General features: G+C 41.2%; 1 protein-coding gene across 2 annotated transcripts in view; it reads left to right on the plus strand.

The window, feature by feature from the left end:
* LOC124711315 (cation-independent mannose-6-phosphate receptor) overlaps positions 1–21,274 on the plus strand; it is a 640,574-nt gene that overhangs the window by 285,477 nt on the left and 333,823 nt on the right. For both annotated transcript variants that reach the window (XM_047241343.1, XM_047241335.1), the window contains exons 15-16: positions 12,445–12,704; positions 17,730–17,939. In XM_047241343.1, coding sequence (XP_047097299.1) covers positions 12,445–12,704; positions 17,730–17,939 — 470 coding nt within the window. The remainder of the gene's footprint in view (positions 1–12,444; positions 12,705–17,729; positions 17,940–21,274) is intronic.

Consider the following 21,274-nt stretch of genomic DNA (forward strand, 5'->3'; position numbering starts at 1 on the left):
TGGAGTGCCTCTAATCTTCTGACAAGTGTTGTACCTTTTCTTCAAGACACTGTCATAGACTTCTCGTATTTTCTCACATTGTACAAAAACATAGGTAATTCCTTTGATATGTTTTTTTACAGAATTCAAACATTTCTTGAGGTGTTATGATATGATTGTCATCGGTGCGCTGCAGACTTGCTTTTGTGACAGCTCGTTTTGCTGTAAACCCGACACCATCACAAGCATTCTTCCCATGGCATGAAGTGAAAAAGTGCGATTCTGCATCAAACCTAAAATCTTCTTTATGAAAGAAGATTTTTTAATTTTTTTTTATTGATTGCTGCCCTATCCAAAAAGTAAATCAGTTTTTTTTATGGAAGGGTGGTGCTGTTTAATGTAGTTTGTTAATTTTAGTTGAAAAACATGCACTGCTGTAGTGTTTTTACACAATATTAACCTTTTTTGTTTCAAAGGAATCTTAGCACCATTTTCTTTCACAGAAACACAGTCTTTTTTGTCAGACATCAAATGTCTGTTATTGTCATCATCATAATACTTAATAACTTTATTGATTGTGTTTTCATCTACCAAATTAGATGCACTTTTCTTTTGTAACGCTGGTAAAATTCCCCGTAATTTTTTTTTTTTTTTTTTTTAGGGAATTGTATTTAGTTTTCAGTTTTTATATCAAATCATCATATTCGGTTGGTGAAGTTTTAGAACTTCCATCTGTTTTAGAACAAATTGTATTTTGAAATGAAACTTACAAATTCTTTTTGACTGTAGCTGCCACTTTCTCAATTTTTGTATTCTAGGCACTTGGTCTTTTATCTTGACTTAGTTTTCTAATTTTACTATCAGGCAATATACCCAGGATTTCACAAGCTGTATCTACTTTTTTAATGGTTGCTGATAAGTCACAAAATTCTGTATCTGAGGTTTCACTATTCTTTCTCTTGTGAATTACAAATATCTTAGAATAACATGTTGGACACAATGATTTTCCTGGTATGAGATTGACAAAAGGACTTTTGTTTTTAGAATAATGATCAAATGTTGTTTCTCGTAGACCTTTTGTTATAGGTTTCTTATGTTTCTCAAAAGGGTCCCTGCAAGACTGACAAAAAAGGTGATGAATTGTTTTAAGTATTTCATTTCATGGTACTTGCATGTAAAACAACACTTTTTCTTCTTCTTCACTGTAATCTTCAATTAAAGTAATGTCTTTAGGGTGCACACTATACCCACTTTTATGACATGCTTCATTAATAAGAAGACCAACAGAACACTAAGACTCCATTTTCAGCTGCACACTTCAAGAACTTCTGGTAAATAAGTGTGAGTAGACAATCGTTGGTGTAAGGGGGAAGACAACAATTAGAACTGTATAGGCTTGCAGGTGCAATTATTAGCTTCCTGGAACAATTACCATAGCATTGCTTTGACAAATAATCATTAGCTAGTGTAATGTGGTGTGTTACATTATATAATTGGTATACTGTAATTTGATTAGTCTACCAGATATCGCAAGTGTTAAAAAACGTATTTTTGACTCGTGTTTGTAATTTTTTTTCCATAACTTCCAGTTGAATCTCAAAGTTGAAATTTATACTGAAGTGAAATTTTCAGGTTTTTATCTGGTCCCCCCAACAAAGATATTGCAGGCCACAAAATGGAAAAATTAAAAAATCCAGTTTTTAAAAATAGTGTATTTTTTAAAGTGTAAACTGCTCACCATTGATACTCTATAAAAAGTAACTTACTATACAGTGAAATAACAGAAAAAATATTAAAGCTGAGATATTAATCTTTCTTTGGAAAGCTACTGTTCAAAAATTGAGTTTTTTTAATTTGTGGCTGATAACTTTGAACATATTAAAAATATGTTAAAGAATACATTCAGTTAAGTGATATGATGTTAATTTGTAACCCAGAGTGTGTTGAACTAAATGCATTTTATCTGAAAGGCTTAGGACCATCCACTGCTGACTAATTGTAAAAAATGTAGATGCTTGCAAATACAAAAAAAATGCATGCGGCCTGAAACAAAATAATAAACAACAAATTTTTAAAAAAATATTTTTGTGTCTACTAAACATTGGGGTATTCACCCGGCAAATATAAAATTTTTATGAGACGGTCAAGCAACCAGTGCTGGACCACTTGGTATGGACTGACCCCTTACCATTATATAATTGATCTGAAACCTTCCAGTGTCTCCAGGCCCCTTCCATGTATACAACCTTCTTAGCTATGATTAGGTTATGCTCTGTGCAAAATTATACCAGGCAACTTTCTCTTTCATTCCTTATCCCCATTTCATATTCATCTATAACCTTTCCTTCTCTTCCTTTTCCTACTGTTGAATTCCAGTCTCCCACGACTATTAAATTTTCGTCTCCCTTCACTATCTGAATAATTTCTTTTATCTCATCATGCAGTTCTTCAATTTCTTCATTGTCTGCGGAGCTATTTGGCACATAAACTTGTACTACTGTGGTAGGTGTGGGCTTCGTGTCTATCTTGGCTACAATAATGCGTTCGCTACGCTGTTTGTGGTAGCTTACTCGCTCCTATTTTTTATTTGTTACTAAACTTACTCTTGCATTACCCCCATTTGATTTTGTATTTATAACCCTCTATTCACCTGACCAGAAGTCTTGGTTGTCCTGCCACTGAACTTAACTAATTTCCACTATATTTAACCTATCCATTTCCCTTTTTAAATTTTCTAACCTACCGACCCGATTTAAGGGATCTGACATAACACACACTGTTCCGTAGAATGCCAGTTTTCTTTCTACTGATAATGATGTCCTCCTGTATTTTAGAAATCAGCTAGATGTATCAGTCTGCCCTCATCAGGTTACGTGAACTCCTTACTTCCTAGAAGATGGAGTTTGTTGTTTTTTTACTTGTTTTTTAATATATTATTTAAGTAGTTTATCTAACCTTCCAATATTATGATAAAATAATAATAATAATTACTACTACTACTGTCTTATGTGATGTTAACCTAAAATTATTTATTGTCATGATGCAGTGGGGTAAGTGATGTTAGACTTCTGTTATAATCATCCAGGCACTCACTTGATATGAAGTAGGCAAATCTGAATAAAGATGACTGGATCTTGTTGCGAACCTGGGAGTCTTCATCAGAAGAACAACATTTCATAATTGGTTTACAATAATGACCACCATAGTTACAGGGACCTCTTGCATTCCCAAAGACAATAGTAGTAGTTTACCAAGAGAAAAACTTATTGAAAATGTACAATGCAAATGAACATACTGAATGAGAAAGATGCAATCCAGATATACTGATGATTTTTTCCTCTTGCGTATGAGTATACTAAATAGTTGTAGCTGTTTGTTTGATGCAAGTATACATTTTCAACACTAGATCAGAATAACTGTAATAAACGCCAGAGTAACAGTCCTCCTCATACTAATGGCCTACGTGGAATAGTCCTGCATGCATCCCAGATATCGCACCCCTGATCTGAATTACCTCAGAGTATTACACCATATGATATCACAACAAGATTGTTTGCTAAGTAAACCGTCATCAGAATATTGCAACTTTTGTTGATGCATGATACATTACATACTCTGCACAAGAGCATACCATCTATTGTCATTGTCAGAATTTGATGTCCTCCACTTTACTAATGGTGCAACCACTATAAGTCAGTTTAAAGCAGACGTGGATTCCCCCAGAACATTGTATGCTTATTATTGCGTTCTTGGTCAGTGTTTGTAACCATTACACTTATATCATTTGCAAATGTAGCTAGCTTTGGATCTATCTGGTGCACTCAAAGCTGCTGATAGTGTATGGTACATAAAGAAGTGCTCTGATAAGAATGATCCAAATTGTGAGACTCAGTCAGTTGCAAGTTAATTTCCTTTTATGTGGCAGTATAATGAGGCATCATTTGTTCTGCCACATAAGTAGTAGTTTACAACATTTGCTTTCTTTGATCCATTAACGTTGTTACTTATGTAATAGTATGCCATAGTGTACAGTCTGAACCTTTACAAAGACACAAAAGATGCCCAGTGTCCACAATTTTCAAACAAAATGTTCTGACATTTAATGCAAGAAGGAGTGAAGTTCTTTACCATCTAATGTGGAGTTTCTAGAGCCAAACTGAGTGTCTGTCAAAGAGTTCTGGCTACCGACAAATATCAGATATGCTATTATGCATTGCTATGTTAAAAAATTTTAAGATTGTGGATATTGATGATGTTGAAATGTAATGAGGGAACTTGGTTATTATTCTCTCATCTCTCTTTCTGAATGTTCAGCCCTGGGGTTGGTTTGCAGCAGTATGCCATTCCCCTCCGCCTTCCTCTTCACTTACACTTATGTAGTGCATCCCACCTCATGCGAAATCTGCTGCGTCAAACAATGGGAAATCATGGATGGAATAATGACAATATTATGAAAATATTTATCATACTCACCGTATAGCAGAGATGTTGAGTTGCGAACAGGCACAACAAAAAGTCTGTTAAAAAGTAAGCTTTTGGCCAGAAGGCCTTCTTCCGAATTGGGCAACAGACATAAAAGCACATTAGCACAAAGGCAACTCACACGCATAAGACCACTATCTCTGGATGCTGAGGCCAGACTATGAGCAGCTGTGCATGGTGGAAGAAGCTATCTGGGTGGTTGGGTTACGGGGGAAGCCAGGGTGCGGATGGGAAGGGATAGCAAGGTAGAGATGGGGAACAGTAATGTGCTGTTTGTGGGAGCATACAAGGATGAGGTGAAGAGAAAGTAGGGCAGCTAGGTGCAGTCAGGAGGTTAAAAAGATGGCAGGGAGGGGGAGGAGTGGGAAAGGAAAGAAGTAAAAAGACTGTGGGTGTATTGGTGGAATAGAGGGCTGTGTAGTGCTGGTGTGGGAACAGGGAAGGGGATAGGTGGGTAATAGTAGCTTTAGGCCAACATGAGGATGGCAGTTGTTTCAGAAGTGTCAAGTTCCTCCTATTTTCATCTGTAGCCAATTTCACTAATAAATGATAGTATCAGTGACCATTTTATATACATTCATTGCTGTATGCCATTCTTTTATTAATGTTGTTATTATTTTTTTCCTCTCTTCTTCTTCTTCTTCTTCTTCTTCTTCAAATTCAACAAAATGTTAAGGGAAGTTCCTTTTGTGGCGGTGTTCGTAGCGACAAGCAATTCGCTGTAGAAACGGCTTACGAAGTCACCGCCACACTTTTAATAGCGGGCCGACAGGTCCACTGGAACAGTGAACAGAAAGATGAAAACCCAAACACTCTGATTAAATAAAAGTCGGTACTTATCTTTATTAACGAAGATACAGCAACACAGTAGTGAACTCCGTGTCTACAGAAATCTGTCTAGTTCGAGTCAGAGCGGCTAGGTCAGCGTCGGCTGACGACAAACAACAACTCTGCTGCGATGAACACACAACTGACTAGCAAGTACACAATTCGGTGGCGAGTATACAACTGAGCGGCGAATACAGAACTGTCCTAGTGCTCGCGACTCCAGCGCTTAAGAACCCAGAAGCCAGCGGTGGCGCGCGCAGACTTGCGGCGATTTCCTGTCTCGCTGGCGCTGCTTATGCGGACGGCGTCCGGACTTTGATGCTGCCAACCTTTTGGCAGCGGGCTCGGGTGGCATTACTGGCTAGGATATAACACTCCTCCCCCCCCCCCCCCCCCCCCCCCCCAAATCGCCGCACCGTCGTTGAATAATGACGTGGCGAGCGTCGACGGCGGGGGAGGGGTCTGGCCGCAGGCGTAGCAGAAGAGACCGGGGCGGAGACTGTTGTCGGTGGCAGTCCCCGGTCCGCACCCCAGCATTGGCTGCGCGGGGCCTCGGGAAACACCGACTGAAAACCGAGGTCAGGGTGCACGCCTGTGACCACGGGCGCAGCTTCTGGTACTGGACGCGACGGGGCGTCGGGACCCACGAAGAGAGGCAGCGTCTCCTGACGCTGCGTCGACGGCTGCTGAGTGGGCGCCGGACAAGGCGCTGCGGTGTCAGACTCCTTGGGGGAGCCCAAGGAAAGTGGCTTCAGGACAGGCTGCACAGCCACCGCTTGGGAAGGCGGCCCGGCTGAGGGGTCGACGTCCATCAGCTCCGAAGGCGGTGGCGACTGAAGAGGGACCGCAGGCGCCGGAGCAACCACCTGGGGCGCTCCCGGATGAAGCTGCGCGGGAGGCATCAATGGGACGGGCTGTCGGCGTGGTAGCGGCGACGGCTGCTGCTGCTGCCCTGGGGGCGGCAGCAAAGTCGGAAGGCGCGGCTGGAACCCGCCGCGGACCAAATCTGTGGACAAAGAACGAGCGGCAGAATCCGGGCGGCCAGCGCGGCGCAACTGGTTCTGATGCCTCCTGTGCACCCCAGTAGCACCTTGAACAGTATAAAAACCGCGACCCTGGACACTTATCACGGTACCACGTTTCCAATGACGGCGACCGTGATAAACTCTGCAAAAAACGGCGTCGTTGCGCTGAAAACGCGTGCGATGCTCAGAAGCGGCGGGTCGATCCTGGGGGGTGCAACAACCGTAGTAGGGTGCGATGACGACGGCCGTGGAGAAGCTCCGCAGGCGAAGGGCCGTCGCGTGGCGTGGTCCGGTACGACGACAGGAACGTGATGAGGGCCTGCTGACGAGAGTGCGTAGCACGAAGGCGGTCCATATGATCCTTGAATGTGCGTACAAAACGTTCCGCTGCACCATTCGATTGAGGGTGGAACGGCAGAGTAAGAACATGGCGAATGCCATTGGCAGAACAAAAACTTTCAAATTCAGCAGAGGTAAATTGTGGACCATTGTCAGACACTAAAACTTCTGGAAGACCCTCAATACAAAAAATTGAAGTCAACGCCTGTATAGTTTGTGCAGACGTTGTAGACTGCATGGGCACAACAAACGGAAAATTACTAAATGCATCTATCACGATGAGCCAACGAGAATTCCAATATGGACCAGCGAAATCAATATGTACTCGCTGCCAGGGACCGGCAGGGCATGCCCACTCAAAATAGCGTTGAGGCGGAGCAGCTTGGTGTTCGGCACACGTCGAACAATCTGTAGACATCTGCGTAATCTGCTTATCAATGCCGATCCATGTACAATGACGGCGGGCAAGCTGCTTGGTGCGGACCACTCCCCAATGACCTTGATGCAACAAGGCGAGGACCTTGGATTGGAGCACTTGGGGAACCACTACACGAAGCTGGTCATTCTCGGTGCGTAACAGCAAAACTCCGTGCGAAACAGACAACAGATGATGTTGCGGATAATAGCGACGAACCACAGGATCCGATATGTCCTTTGCCTTGGACGGCCAACCACGTTGAACAAAACGTAATAGTAAACTCAGATGAGGATCCGTAGCTGTCTCACGTGCCACCTGACGATAATCAATCGGAAAATCCCGGAGGGATTGATGCTCATCGGCGTCAATCTGATGGCAAGAGTCGTCAGAGGAATCGAAGACATCATCCGCAGCAATCGGCAATCTAGAAAGCGCGTCAGCGTTTGCATGCTGAGCTGTAGGGCGATACAGTATCTCATACTGGTATTGTGATAACAAAAGAGCCCAACGTTGTAGTCTCTGAGCTGTCCGCTGAGGAACTGGTTTAGACGGATGAAACAGTGACGTCAGGGGCTTGTGATCTGTTACTAAATAGAATGGTCTACCATAGAGGTAGTGATGGAATTTTGTGACACCGAACACAATAGCCAACGCTTCCTTGTCCAATTGGCTATAATTACTCTGAGCTTTGTTTAGCAATTTAGATGCGAACGCAATAGGACGTTCGGTGTTACCGACTCGGTGAGATAACACAGCACCGAGGCCGAAAGAAGAGGCATCACAAGCTAACACCAGAGGCTTGTTAGGGTCGTAATGGACCAGACAACGATCATTCAATAAAGCCTCTTTAAGCTGCGGAAAGGCTGATTGGCAATCAGCTGACCACACAAACGGAACATTCTTACGGCGGAGACGATGCAACGGTGCAGCAATCTGTGATGCATTAGGTATAAACCTAATATAATATGTCAATTCGCCAAGAACTGCTTGCAATTCATGCAGATTGCGAGGGGCGGGCAAATCACGAATAGCTGCTAAATGTGACTGGGAGGGAGGAATGCCTTGAGCATTAATAACATGTCCCAGATACTCCAGCTCCGTAAGGAAAAATGAACATTTATCGATGTTGCAACGTAGGCCTGCCTGAGACAACACTTTAAACAAACACTCCAAATTACGGAAATGTTCAGCAGGCGTCCGACCGGACACAACAATATCGTCTAAATAGTTGCAACACGATGGCACATTAGCCAGAAGTTGTGACAAAAAACGCTGAAAAACAGCTGGAGCTGACACACAACCAAAAGGCAAACGCAGAAAACGGAACAACCCCAACGACGTGTTTATGACAAAATACTGTTGTGATTGCTCGTCGAGGGGCAATTGCAAATATGCTTCACGGAGATCAATTTTGGAAAAGAAACGAGCTTCCCCTAACTTATCCATCACCTCGTCCGGTCTAGGCAAAGGAAAAGAATCAATGACAGTCTGAGGATTAACTGTCTACTTAAAATCAGCACACAAACGTAACTTGCCAGACGGTTTCTTTATAATAATTAAGGGAGAAGCCCACTGGCTCGCTGAAACGGGTTGAATAACACCGTTGTTTTGCCAACGACGAAGTTTAGCTGCTACAGGTGCCCGGAGGGCGTGAGGCACTGGACGAGCACGACAAAATCGAGGCTGAGCATTATCTTTTAACGTAATATGAGCGGCAAAGTTCGCAGCACAACCTAGTTCGTCTTTAAATATGTCACTGTATTGTTTACACAAATCGGTTATGCTGTCTTGAGGAAGAACAACAGAATTAATTTGCAACACATTGTCTTGGATAGACAGGCCAAACAAGTCAAAACAGTCTAATCCGAAAATGTTTACACTGTCTGTAGCGCAGAGCACTGTGAATGAAACTGTTTTGGTATTGCCACGGAATGTGGCTGGCGCGCTACATACACCTAACACAGGAATTTGTTCTCCACTATAAGTAGCCAAAGAATGTTTTGCCGCTGAGAGTTTAGGGCGGCCGATAGCCGCATACGTAGCACTATTTATGAGAGTCACAGACGCACCAGTGTCTAATTGAAAATTGAAGGTCTTATCCTGGATGCGTAGCTTCACAAATAGTTTATTACACTGTCTCTGGATCGGTGCAGTGGAGGCGGAAGACACAAAATCAGCGCGTTTAGCGCGTGTTCGTTGCTTACGACAACTCGTGGGTTGGGCGGGTGGAACAACAACTCCCGCTTCACTTGCAGTCTGTACATTACTTTTTACAGCGTTTGAATTACGCTTGGGTCGCATAGCAGAGGGCTGGGTGGGTGGCTTATTGCGAACAAGTTTATTACCCACACGAACCGTGGAAGAGTCTTTAAACGCGACCTTCTGGGCGGGCTGGCTTTGAAGAACATGAATATCCATGGGCTGGGCAGCACTAGAATTGTTCTTGCGTTTACGCAAACAAACAGTCTGGATGTGTCCTTTCCTTTGACAAAAGTGACAAACCGCGTTTCTTAACGGGCAACGTTCACGAGGATGAGCAAGAACACACTTAGGGCAAGACTTAACTCTATCATTTTGCACACGCGGCTGACGAATGTGTTTAACATGACGCGGCCGGCTAGTGTTTACAGTCTGACTGCCGGTGGGGCCGCGGGCGTGACATAACTTGCTTAGCACAGGCAATTTGAGAAATACATGGCTGATCTAACTCACACTCAGCATAGTCAAAAGTATCTTGGGCTTCAATGATGTTCATCACAGTCTCTAATGACGGGTCAGGCAACTTTAAGATAGCAGCACGAATACGAGAATCTGCAATGTTTTGAGTAATACCGTCTCGTAACATGACATCACTGTAGGAAGCTCCGCACACACAATTAAATCGGCACTGACGGGTGAGGCCCCGTAAATCTGTTAACCACTGCTTATTAGATTGATGTGGCAGTTTCTTCAATCTGAAGAACTTGAATCTGGCTGCTGCCACATGAACTCGCGACTCGAAATACTCAGCAAGCTTGTTAACAACAACGTCATAGTCTAAAGCTTCTGGCTGGGATTCCGGGAACAACTTACAAAGTAGTCGATAGACTTCCACGCCTGCAGTGGAAATTAAATAAAGCTGCCGCTCAGTACCTGTGATTTTGTAGACTGTCATGTGCGCCTGCAACTGCGCGAAATATTCTCGCCATTCTTCTCGCGATGCATCAAAAGCACGGAAAGGTGGTGCTGCCTGTGCTTGTTCCTTTTGAGTTGGAGGATTAGCCGCTTGGTTGGCGATTGCTTCCACCAGACTTTGTATTTGCTGACTCTGTAACAAGATCAACTGTTGTAAGTCGGCAGACATAGTGAACACGAATTAAACCAGCCCCCAAAATTTTATCGCTATAATTAGTATAACCAGAAACAAGTTGAACCAGCCCTGCACACGAGTTCGGAAGTCCTCGTCGCCAGTTTTGTGGCGGTGTTCGTAGCGACAAGCAATTCGCTGTAGAAACGGCTTACGAAGTCACCGCCACACTTTTAATAGCGGGCCGACCGGTCCGCTGGAACAGTGAACAGAAAGATGAAAACCCAAACACTCTGATTAAATAAAAGTCGGTACTTATCTTTATTAACGAAGATACAGCAACACAGTAGTGAACTCCGTGTCTACAGAAATCTGTCTAGTTCGAGTCAGAGCGGCTAGGTCAGCGTCGGCTGACGACAAACAACAACTCTGCTGCGATGAACACATAACTGACTAGCAAGTACACAATTCGGTGGCGAGTATACAACTGAGCGGCGAATACAGAACTGTCCTAGTGCTCGCGACTCCAGCGCTTAAGAACCCAGAAGCCAGCAGTGGCGCGCGCAGACTTGCGGCGATTTCCTGTCTCGCTGGCGCTGCTTATGCGGACGGCGTCCGGACTTTGATGCTGCCAACCTTTTGGCAGCGGGCTCGGGTGGCATTACTGGCTAGGATATAACAGTTCCTATGTTGTTTGCACCTTGTGGGCAATCAGTTGTGCGAAGTGTAGCTGTCTGCTGTTGTTGCCGTATTCCTCCCTGTTATTCAAGTAAGAAAGTGTTTTGTGTGAATGCAATTAATGTGACTCCGATGATAAAATCTAAAAATGCCACAGTTGCTTCTTTGAAAATTTCTCACATGCTTGCAAAGAAGAGAAAGCTTTTTCAGAATGGCTAGTTGTTACAGGCAGCATTTCTGACTGTCTCTCACTGTTCAGTTGTAGGATTGCACAAAATAAGAAAGAAAAAATTACACTTAATACAGAAAGTTATGGGGCCCATTTGCTGATGATTGGGTAACAAGCAGTTAGAAAGATGATAGTGAAAAAATTAAGCGTCACCCATGTTTGACCAGAGAGAGAGTGAGGAAGGATCGTGGCAAAAACTCCTTGATCATTTGATTCAGTGCCAGTCTGATGGATAGTAAGCTTGATCTCTCCCTAAGAACTTGTGGAGTTATGACTTGCGACAGTGTCGATGACAGTTTTGTCAGACAAGGCCAGCAAGTTCGGTGGCCTCCGTAGTGCAGTTTGAGAGATGACCCTGGTATTCACTCTCTCCCATCCCTTGACCTTGGAGCGGAGAACAATGCAGGATTTCTATGTTATCTCTAGTCCTCAGGGACACAGTATTTGGAAACTGCAGTAATATTTAAGTCTACAATGTTGAAAAATATTTGCTACCTACAGGATCACGTCTGTGTATGTCATTAAGAATAATATAAATTGAATTATATTCAATAACACTCAAGAGTCTGCGTGTCACATGAGGTACAATGTAAACTAAACTTTGTGTCTCATGCCAAGCAGGGAATTGTTGATGAGCAAGTAAGTTTCACGCTTATAAAAATTTATGAAATGAATAAAACTCTTACAAAGAGATGAGATAGTATGAAGATTGGTGTAAGTAGACATACAAATCAACCTTTTGGTTGATGACTGTGTATCATTGTGTATTACTAGGAATAGACTCTTTATAAAGTTATAAACCATTACATTCCTTATGTGTGTTATCCAATTTAGTTAACTATTTACAGAGGACTCCCTGGTTTTCTGCACCCTTTCTGTGTGTATAGTATTTAAATGGTACAGTAATCAAAATTATACAGTGTCACCATGGGCATGTGTATCTGGGTGTATGTGTGGTTGTATGCGACAGAGTGAATTTGTACTTACTTGTGACAGGTGGTGTGTTACTCAGCTGAGATATAAAGAAATATTAATTAAAAGTATCATCTGACAGCTTTTTCTAATGTATTCTCTTGAAGCAAGTTTCAGTTTTCTTACCTTTTTGTGCCTCCTTTTTCTATATGTAATGAAATAAGTTTCACCCTAAGATCTTAGCAGTGCTATGTGTTTACAATTTCAGGTGCCTGCATTCTTAAAAACAATGATGAACCAAAATCTATTAGTGCTGGTATTGGAAATGCCAACTTGGAATATCGAATAGGTGCTTTATTTCTGAATTATTCTGAAGGTGACTTATGTGACGTAGGTGTTCCAAGAAACACTTTAATAGAATTTATTTGTGGAATGGAGAATGTAACTGACGGGCCAAAGTATGTTGATACAACTAGCAACTGTACATCCATGATCCATTGGTTCACACAGTTGGCATGTGAGAGTCATGTAAGTAATATTTATAAGTTTACCTTCATTTTTGTTTCATTATCTTTTGATGATAAAGAAGTAGCATGCAGTAGATTTTATATTTACTCTGCAGTAGTTGCAGTACCCAGTACTTCTATTGATAACACACACACACACACACACACACACACACACACACAAGGCACAAGTTGACCTGAACACAGATTTTTACTAAATGGTGCACTGGCTGCAGATGATGCTCTAGTGCCACATGAACCATGCTGTTGCAGAAGGCACCTGATACGAACTAGTCAGCTACTGTGTGGTGGCACACATGTTTCTGGCTGCAGCTGCAATACATAGCTGTGACAGGAGTAATGGCCGAGGTGTCTCAAGTGCTGCCAGTGATTTGGCAGTCTCCTGGGTCGAACCACATGACTCTGTCTCTGTGTGATGTGTCTACTGCTTGTATGATATGAATCTTAGTGAGATGCACGGTGGTGGGCCTGACCTAGAAGGTGGCGCCATTCTTCCTGGTGATGGATTAGCTCCATTCAGGATATGTCGGGAGGCTTCAGTACCTTGTTCTCGGGTGCTTGTAGTTGTCCGTAATCCAGAATCTATTGAGGCAAGTGTTGTCAGGTGATGGAGAGCTGGGAGACGCTGCCAGCTGCAGACAGGCAATATACCCATTGGCATTATGGAGTGGTGGCTCTGTGGTATTTGTTGCTGTGTGTGTGCCACTGCTGTGGCTACAGGTGTGGCTGGTCTGCACTCTACCATAGTCACAACGGTACACTTGGTGACTAGGCTTCTTTTTCATTTTCACACGTGTTAAGCATATCATGGAGGCAGCATTGTTATAACTGCTGAAACAGCAACAAGAAGAGATTGCAGTGTAGCAATAGGAATGACGCATGCAGCAAATGGTCTTGCTCCATTAGCCCGTTATTGAATATTGCAACAGTTTCTCCACAACGGCATACCGAGATGGCATCTTGCTTTTCAGTTGTATTGAATCTGAAGAACATGCAAATTAAACTACAACAATTATGCAGGTTCTGATGTAGAGTCAGTCACTATTGTAAAGAGAGCACAGGAAGAGTCCATGGTATGCTGGCAGCAGCTGATGTTCATGCCACTCATAAGCCACGCATCCTGCAGAAGGTGTCAGATACAAATTTGGCAGCTGCATGGTAGTGGCATAGTAGGTGCTTACAAATTCATTTATTATGATATTTCGTGCAGTTTTTGGGGCTATAGTCTTCACATATAAACTTTAGTAACTGAAAATGTTGTCTAACCACGAACATCCTATGAAGAACACAATAGCACAGGGGCATTTTTAAATAAATTTATGGGAAACTAATTTCTATAGCATTTCAAAAAATGGTTTTGATCTGTTAATTTTGATACATACGATACCAGGAACATCAGGTAAGCTTAATGTCAAATGAACAAGTGGCAATATTTTAATTACAATCTGTATGCAGAAATGCATGCTTTAATTGAAATAATTCAGATGCACCTTGAAATCTCGTAATTATGTTTTTGATTTTCTGATGGAATTATGCATCTTGTGGCTGAAAATAAGCTGTGTATGCCTATAGTACAAGATAGGTATAACAAAATCGGCCAATTTCCGAAAATAATGGATGTATAACACAGCCTGTAACATATTAAATGTTATCATTATCAGCAGGCATTACATTTCTTTTAGGTCACTGTGACTAACTTAAATCCCTAATTTAACCTTTTGTAACAATTAAACACCATCTCCAGTCTTTTTTATGTACTTATTGATGACTACTCGTTTCGGAATCAGATCTCAATTTTCAGTGACATGTGACTGTATTTAGCTTTTCATCAGTTTCTGAGTTTTACTAGGCAGCAATTGAAGTGAAGGAAGTTAATTTTTATACATAATGGGACAGCATATAAATTTTTAAGAGAAAGAGTTTATTATTGTGGGGTTGTTTCATGAAGAGGCTTTCATTGCTAAACACACAAAGTAGAATGATTGTTTGTTATTTAAGTCTGTGGGTTGTAGGCTACGTGTATGTCAATGGGGCCATAATATTAATATTCTGAGTTCGGTGACAGTAAGTTGTTGTTTTCTATCATTACATGTGTGTCCAATTTTGGCTTATGTCTTACATTTAATAGTAGACCTGCCATGTAATTGTAGTAGTGTACTTCAAATGATTTACCTCCTCTACATCTGTAAAATACGGGAAAGTCCTTGACATGTGAGCTTGCAAAACGTGATTGCTTAAATTTATCCAGTGTGTTGCTACTGTGAGGAAGACCTCCTTTAATGCTATGTAAAAAGGAAAAGAAAACCTTCTAATGAAAAAAATAAATAAATAAATAAATAAATAAATATTGGCCAGGTGCAAGTAAGGCTCGTGATCTGAGGGTTCCGTACAGACTTAATTATGTATGTAGGCAGTTCATCCATCACAGATTTTTGCCTATTATTGACATTGACGCTGGCAAGATATCGGTCTTGGGAGTTCAGTCTTCTGAGAATGTTTTAATTTTAAGTTTGAAGTCACATAATGAATATGTTCGCTTCTTGCCAAATGTCATGATTCTAGGTCAATGGGAAATACCCTGTATGTTTTGACAAGTGAGTTTGTGAGTATATATGATACAATGACGATGTTTTTTGACGAGTGAGTTTGTGAGTATATATGATACAATGACTGTGCCTTTTGATTGCATTGACTTTGAAGCTTTATGTTTTTACATTGCCAAGAGACTGTAGACCTGAGAATATGACATGATTGGCAACCTCTTCCTGAGAAAAAGTGTTTTTAACAGTCTAACGTTCTGATGACTTAAAGTGTGAAACTTCCTGGCAGATTAAAACTGTGTGCCCGACCGAGACTCGAACTCGGGACCTTTGCCTTTCGCGGGCAAGGTCCCGAGATCGAGTCTCGGTCGGGCACACAGTTTTAATCTGCCAGGAAGTTTCATATCAGCGCACACTCCGCTGCAGAGTGAAAATCTCATTCTGGAAACATCCCCCAGGCTGTGGCTAAGCCATGTCTCCGCTATATCCTTTCTTTCAGGAGTGCTAGTTCTGCAAGGTTCGCAGGAGAGCTTCTGTAAAGTTTGGAAGGTAGGAGACGAGATACTGGCAGAAGTAAAGCTGTGAGTACCGGACGTGAGTCGTGCTTCGGTAGCTCAGATGGTAGAGCACTTGCCCGCGAAAGGCAAAGGTCCCGAGTTCGAGTCTCGGTCGGGCACACAGTTTTAATCTGCCAGGAAGTTTCATATCAGCGCATACTCCGCTGCAGAGTGAAAATCTCATTCTGGACTTAAAGTGTGATTGTGGATCTGGGTTACATCGGCTTATTCCCCCAAACCACCTTCCACTTCTTTACAAGATGACTTACTTGGAATTTGCAGCCACTCTTCTTTACTGAATAGCCAGCTGCTGGAACCCTCTTGACTTCTCTGTCGAATAACGCTAGGTATAGGAATTTTTAGACTCTTTCTACTTATGAAATAAGTAGACATACAAACTTTACTTTTCGTCAACTAACGATGTATTTGACCTCCATACACAACCAAAATTTCACTTTCCACGTACAGTTGGACGTTAAAAACAAATTGAGTTACAGTTAAAAGAAAGTTGGCTTGGATACCATGACCTTCCTTAACATGAATCATAAAATGAGTCTTGCCTCTAACAAGGTTGCATCAGTAGTCTACAAGAATACTTTTTCAACTGTTCTTGTTTTAATAACAATAGTCAATTACACAGTAAGCACAGAGCTGCATATAAACTCCATGGTTCTTCCTTACACGTTCACTAAAACATCTATGGATTGCCCGACAGGTACTTGTCGGTGCCATCCGACTGCCGCATGTACTTTCTTCCTGTCACTGATTTTAAACCTGCACACACAAACGTGACGCGCAGTAGGTAGGATTCTACCATCCCACGCTCATATCCAGAATAGTATGTGTTTGAGATGGTAAAAGGCTGAGTGGTTCTAGAATTTACACATAAATTTTCGAGTCACTACAACAGTTGGACAGACAGACAGATGAACAACAAATTGATCCTATAAGGGTCCGTTTTTATCGATTGAGATGGAACCCTGAAAATATTAAAACATTTCTTGTTAATGGTTCTGTCTGATCCACAACTGCACTGTCTGTCTGACAACTTATGACGTAGCAGTGTGCAGGAGCATGGTGAATATAACAATGAAGGCAACCAAGGCACAACAATGTTTGGAAGACGAGATTAGCTTAATGAAATGGATACTACAAATAATAGGTATCTACCTTTCACTATTGACTAGCACAAAAAATAATAGACAGTGAAAAATGAAATTCCAGTCTTGATAGAACCAGACACAAACAGCATAAAACATTTAGTATTCCCTTCTTTCAGAAAGCCTCCTACAAAATTACTAATGAATTTAAAAAGGCTTCTAAAAATGAAATTGCCAAACATAACGGAAAAACTACACTTCCGCCGGTCATTACTGCCCAGGGCTGCCACGCATGAGAGACTTTGTGTCTCTCTGAGCTAGACCTTGGCTTGACTGAGGAAACTCAGATGAACTCATGCAGTGGATTTCCTACACATGGGAAGCCCGAGCATTGGTTTGGTGGTATTGCACAGCATATTTAGGACTGGCGAGAGTCCAGACTCACTGAGCAACCCATGGCTGCCCATGGATGTTCCATCACACGTGGTAAGATTTAGCGCAGTGCAGAGTCATTTGGCCTGTTACATCATTCACATTCTGTGATCTTTATACCAGAAGTCTTCAGCCACCGTCACCAGTTATTTTGCATTGAAAAATTAATCTCGAGGTGAAAAAGTATAGTTGCTGATCGAAAAGGTATAGTTGCTGATCAAGTTTCTGAGTGTTTTGTGTGTATCTGGGTCCTCATAAACATTTTACTACAGACATGTTTCTTATGTAGTTATTATTAGAAAATTTATTCTGTTTTACTTCCATAACATTGTTTCCTATTTTGCTTTGGTATGAGTTTTGTTGTAAAGGTAATGCTTTGACATTTTCTGTCTTGTAGGTCGACTGCGTGCTCCGTGAAGGTGATTGGGAGGTAGATTTAACATCTCTGTCACGAACTGAGAACAGTTACCACATTATCAATGGGAAATCAGAGTTCTTCATCAATGTATGTGCTCCCATAACACCACTTTCTGGACTGAGCTGCCCTGGAGGCTCAGCAGCGTGTATTGCAGAACGAGAGCTTGATGGAAGTCTAGTTAATGAATCGGTTTGTTATTATAACTGTTTGTGTAAATAGCTTCTAGACTATGAAGAAATGGAAGCAAACTAAGCTATTTATGAAATTGCTTTTTTACCAATTTCCTTCCTAGTTACAGTTTATTTTGTGACTTATAACCATAACATGAAACAAATGATGTTAATGAAATAATTGCCAACTATTTTCGCTTGTGAATATGTTAATAAGGGTTATTACCTCATTTCTGTGTTCGGGAACTTTTCCTGCAATTATGAAATGGAGTTTTTTTATGCAAAAATGTTACTAAGACAAAAAATGATCATTCACCTGAAAATTGGTAGGTGAGGGGGAATTTAACAATGAAGCCAAAAGAGACAGCCAGAAGTACTTGAAGCTGAGGAGATCTGCTCTGTTAATTACAAAGAGAGAAGAAGGGAAAATATGAGCATTTGATAAATCAGCCATACATCAAGATAGACATGTAATTCAGAAAAGGAATAGAATGGGCTGAGTGAGGTAGCCTAGTGACTAGCACACTGGATTTGTATTCGGGAGGACGATTGTTCAAACCTGTGTCCGACCCTCCTGATTTAATTTGTGATTACCCTATATCCGGTAAGGCAAGTGCTGGAATGGTCTCTTTGAAAAGGCATGGCCACTTTCTTTCTCTATCCTTCTCTAATTCAAGCTTGTACTCTGTCTCTGACACCCTCGTTGTTGACGGGACATTTAACACTAATTTCCCCCTCCTCCTCCTCCTCCTCCTCCAGAAATAGAATGGAATGTGCAGCCTGTTCAAAACTTTCACATGAGGTGCCCTCATCTAGACTTACCTGCTGTCACTTAGTTGTTTATTGAGTGAACATGCATATGAGGAATATACAGGGTGTTTCAAAAAGAATGGCCTGATTTAAAAACTCAATATTTATTGACGATAACATACCACAAACATAGGACGAATTGCAAAATATTCACAAAATCTTAAAAGTTTTAGCTATACTGCTACAAATGCTCTGTGCATCTACCAGCAGCAGCGCAAACAACATCTAGATGAGAAATGGCATGAAGAAATCTTTTGGTTTAGGTGAGTCTCTTTTGTGCTCAGTAATGTCATGAGAGTTCTAGAGTCCCCATACATGTAAATTGTGTCTGTTTACTTTATCGCTAACATTAAATGCTGCTTCATCACTAAAAATTAATCATGGTAAAAATGTATTGTCTTCCATGTCCTCTAGCAGAGCTCTGCTGAAGTCATCTCTTTTTTCCCTTTCATCACCAGTCCGAAGAATGTGCACTAATTGTAGTCTGCAAGGTTTCTAGACCAGACAATGCCTTATCACCCACTAGAGATTTGCTTGAGACATTGCCAGTTCCAAACATTTGTCAAATTACTTCCACTGTGTCACCAGAAGTGTGAGATTGACGTGGATTCTTACCTCTACACAGCATCTTGTCTCTTCAAACTGGCGATACCAAGGACTAATGTTTTGGGGTGCAGGTGGATCAGTACCAAAACACTGCCGAAAAGCATGATGGACCAAAATCATTGATTCATTCTTTGAAAACTGCAACACACAAAAGTCTTCTGTTCAGCAGACACCATCTTGCCTCTGACTGACTGCAAACTGAGAAGATGCATTGATGGAAATCTTAACGGCGCTTTTGTGAAACTCTTTAGTCATGCCCATTCAAACTATAATTTTTGTGGAAATTTTGGGTTATGCAGAGTATTAATTATAGATCCTGCACCTATATCTGTATCTTCTCCACAAGCTATGTAGCTTCCAGTACCATTTATCACTTCCTCCTCTCCCTGCTCCAGTGGAATCTCCATGATCCATGCCACCTATTGTGTAATGTAACAGAGTTAAGGACCCCACACTTGATGAGCAGTATTCAAATTTCAGTCAAACTTGAAATATGCTAACTATTTTTATATACTTGAATTTAGCATATTTCGTGACAGTACTCACTTTTCCGTGAAATGTTTGTAAGATGATAGTTGACTTTTTGTGTTGGCTTCAGTCGTCTAGTGAAAGTATGATTCCACAATGCTGTTTCGTTGGCTGCAGAAATGACCTGGTTCAATGTGTTTGCCTCATTTTTGGTGCTTCTAATACCATTTCTTCGAATGTGGTTCCTTCTTGATGTTTATATAAAAAAAGTAGTAACATAATTCATTTTTCCTGTTCACTTGCAAATTATTATAACGTTGACCTGCACATTGTTCCAATGTAACACACACCAAGAGTTCACTGCCGACTGACTACGGTCAAAGACGACTCCAGTGTCAAAGACATTTTACACAACACACAAGCTTCCACTTGTAACCAGTCTCTTTGGTATTCTTCATCACATCTACTAATATTAATGCTGTCACTCTCAAACATATAAGCAAATTGGCATAATAAGGCAAATTACAATTCACAAAAAAAATATTCTGACAAAAATGTAAGAAAACATTTACAACCTCCCTCATTAGATTTGGTATCGACTAATCCGGTAGAAAATAACACATCTCCCAGATCCATTACAAACTGATATTCTGAAACTGTAAGCCACTGCTTTTGTGGATCAACTACATTTTCTTACACTCTTCCAGTGAATCTCAGCCTGGCATTTTGTTTTCATAGAACTAGTTTTATGTGGCCATTTCACTTAAGGTCATTTTGGATGGTCACTGCTGGATACTCCAGAGTTGCTACTGTTTCCGGCAGTTATTGCCACTAGTGTAATTTAATAATAATAGATCTTTTTTCCTGTTTATGTGGGATATGTTTAGGGTCAAAATGACAGTTCCCGCGCCAGTCTTTGATCCTTTACATCATAATAATTGAATTCCATTAATTTCTACATCTATTTCTGGTGTTATGTAAGTATCAAATTCAACATCCACTCAGTCTCAGTGTTCATAACTTCAGTATCAGTTTCATCCAGTGGTTTCAATAGTGATTATTACATTTTCTGAATCATCAAGTAAATATAGTAGCCATAATGGATTGTAATGCAGCCATATAGCACTTGCTTGGGATAATTCTGAAGTTACTTTTACATCTGTCAACTTCATTCCATTAAGAACAACAAGTTCATTCTCTCTTCTAGGAAGTCCTGAATCTCAGTCACAAATCTGGTCCAAAACTTGATAAACTCATATGATGTTCTGGCTCTCATGGATGAATACAGCAGACTGAATTTTGTAAGATCAGATCTCTGTGTGTGGAATCCCTTTTGCATTTTTATAAAGGAGATTTTCATTCTCCATAAATGTCGTATTGTTTTACCATGAAACGTATTCCATGATTTTACAAGATACTGGCACCAGTCATACAGGCCTATAATTATGTCCGTCTCTTCAATTACACTTC

The sequence above is a fragment of the Schistocerca piceifrons genome, chromosome 1 (genome assembly GCF_021461385.2).
Source record: "Schistocerca piceifrons isolate TAMUIC-IGC-003096 chromosome 1, iqSchPice1.1, whole genome shotgun sequence".
In the NCBI taxonomy this organism is placed as follows: Eukaryota; Metazoa; Arthropoda; class Insecta; order Orthoptera; family Acrididae; genus Schistocerca; species Schistocerca piceifrons.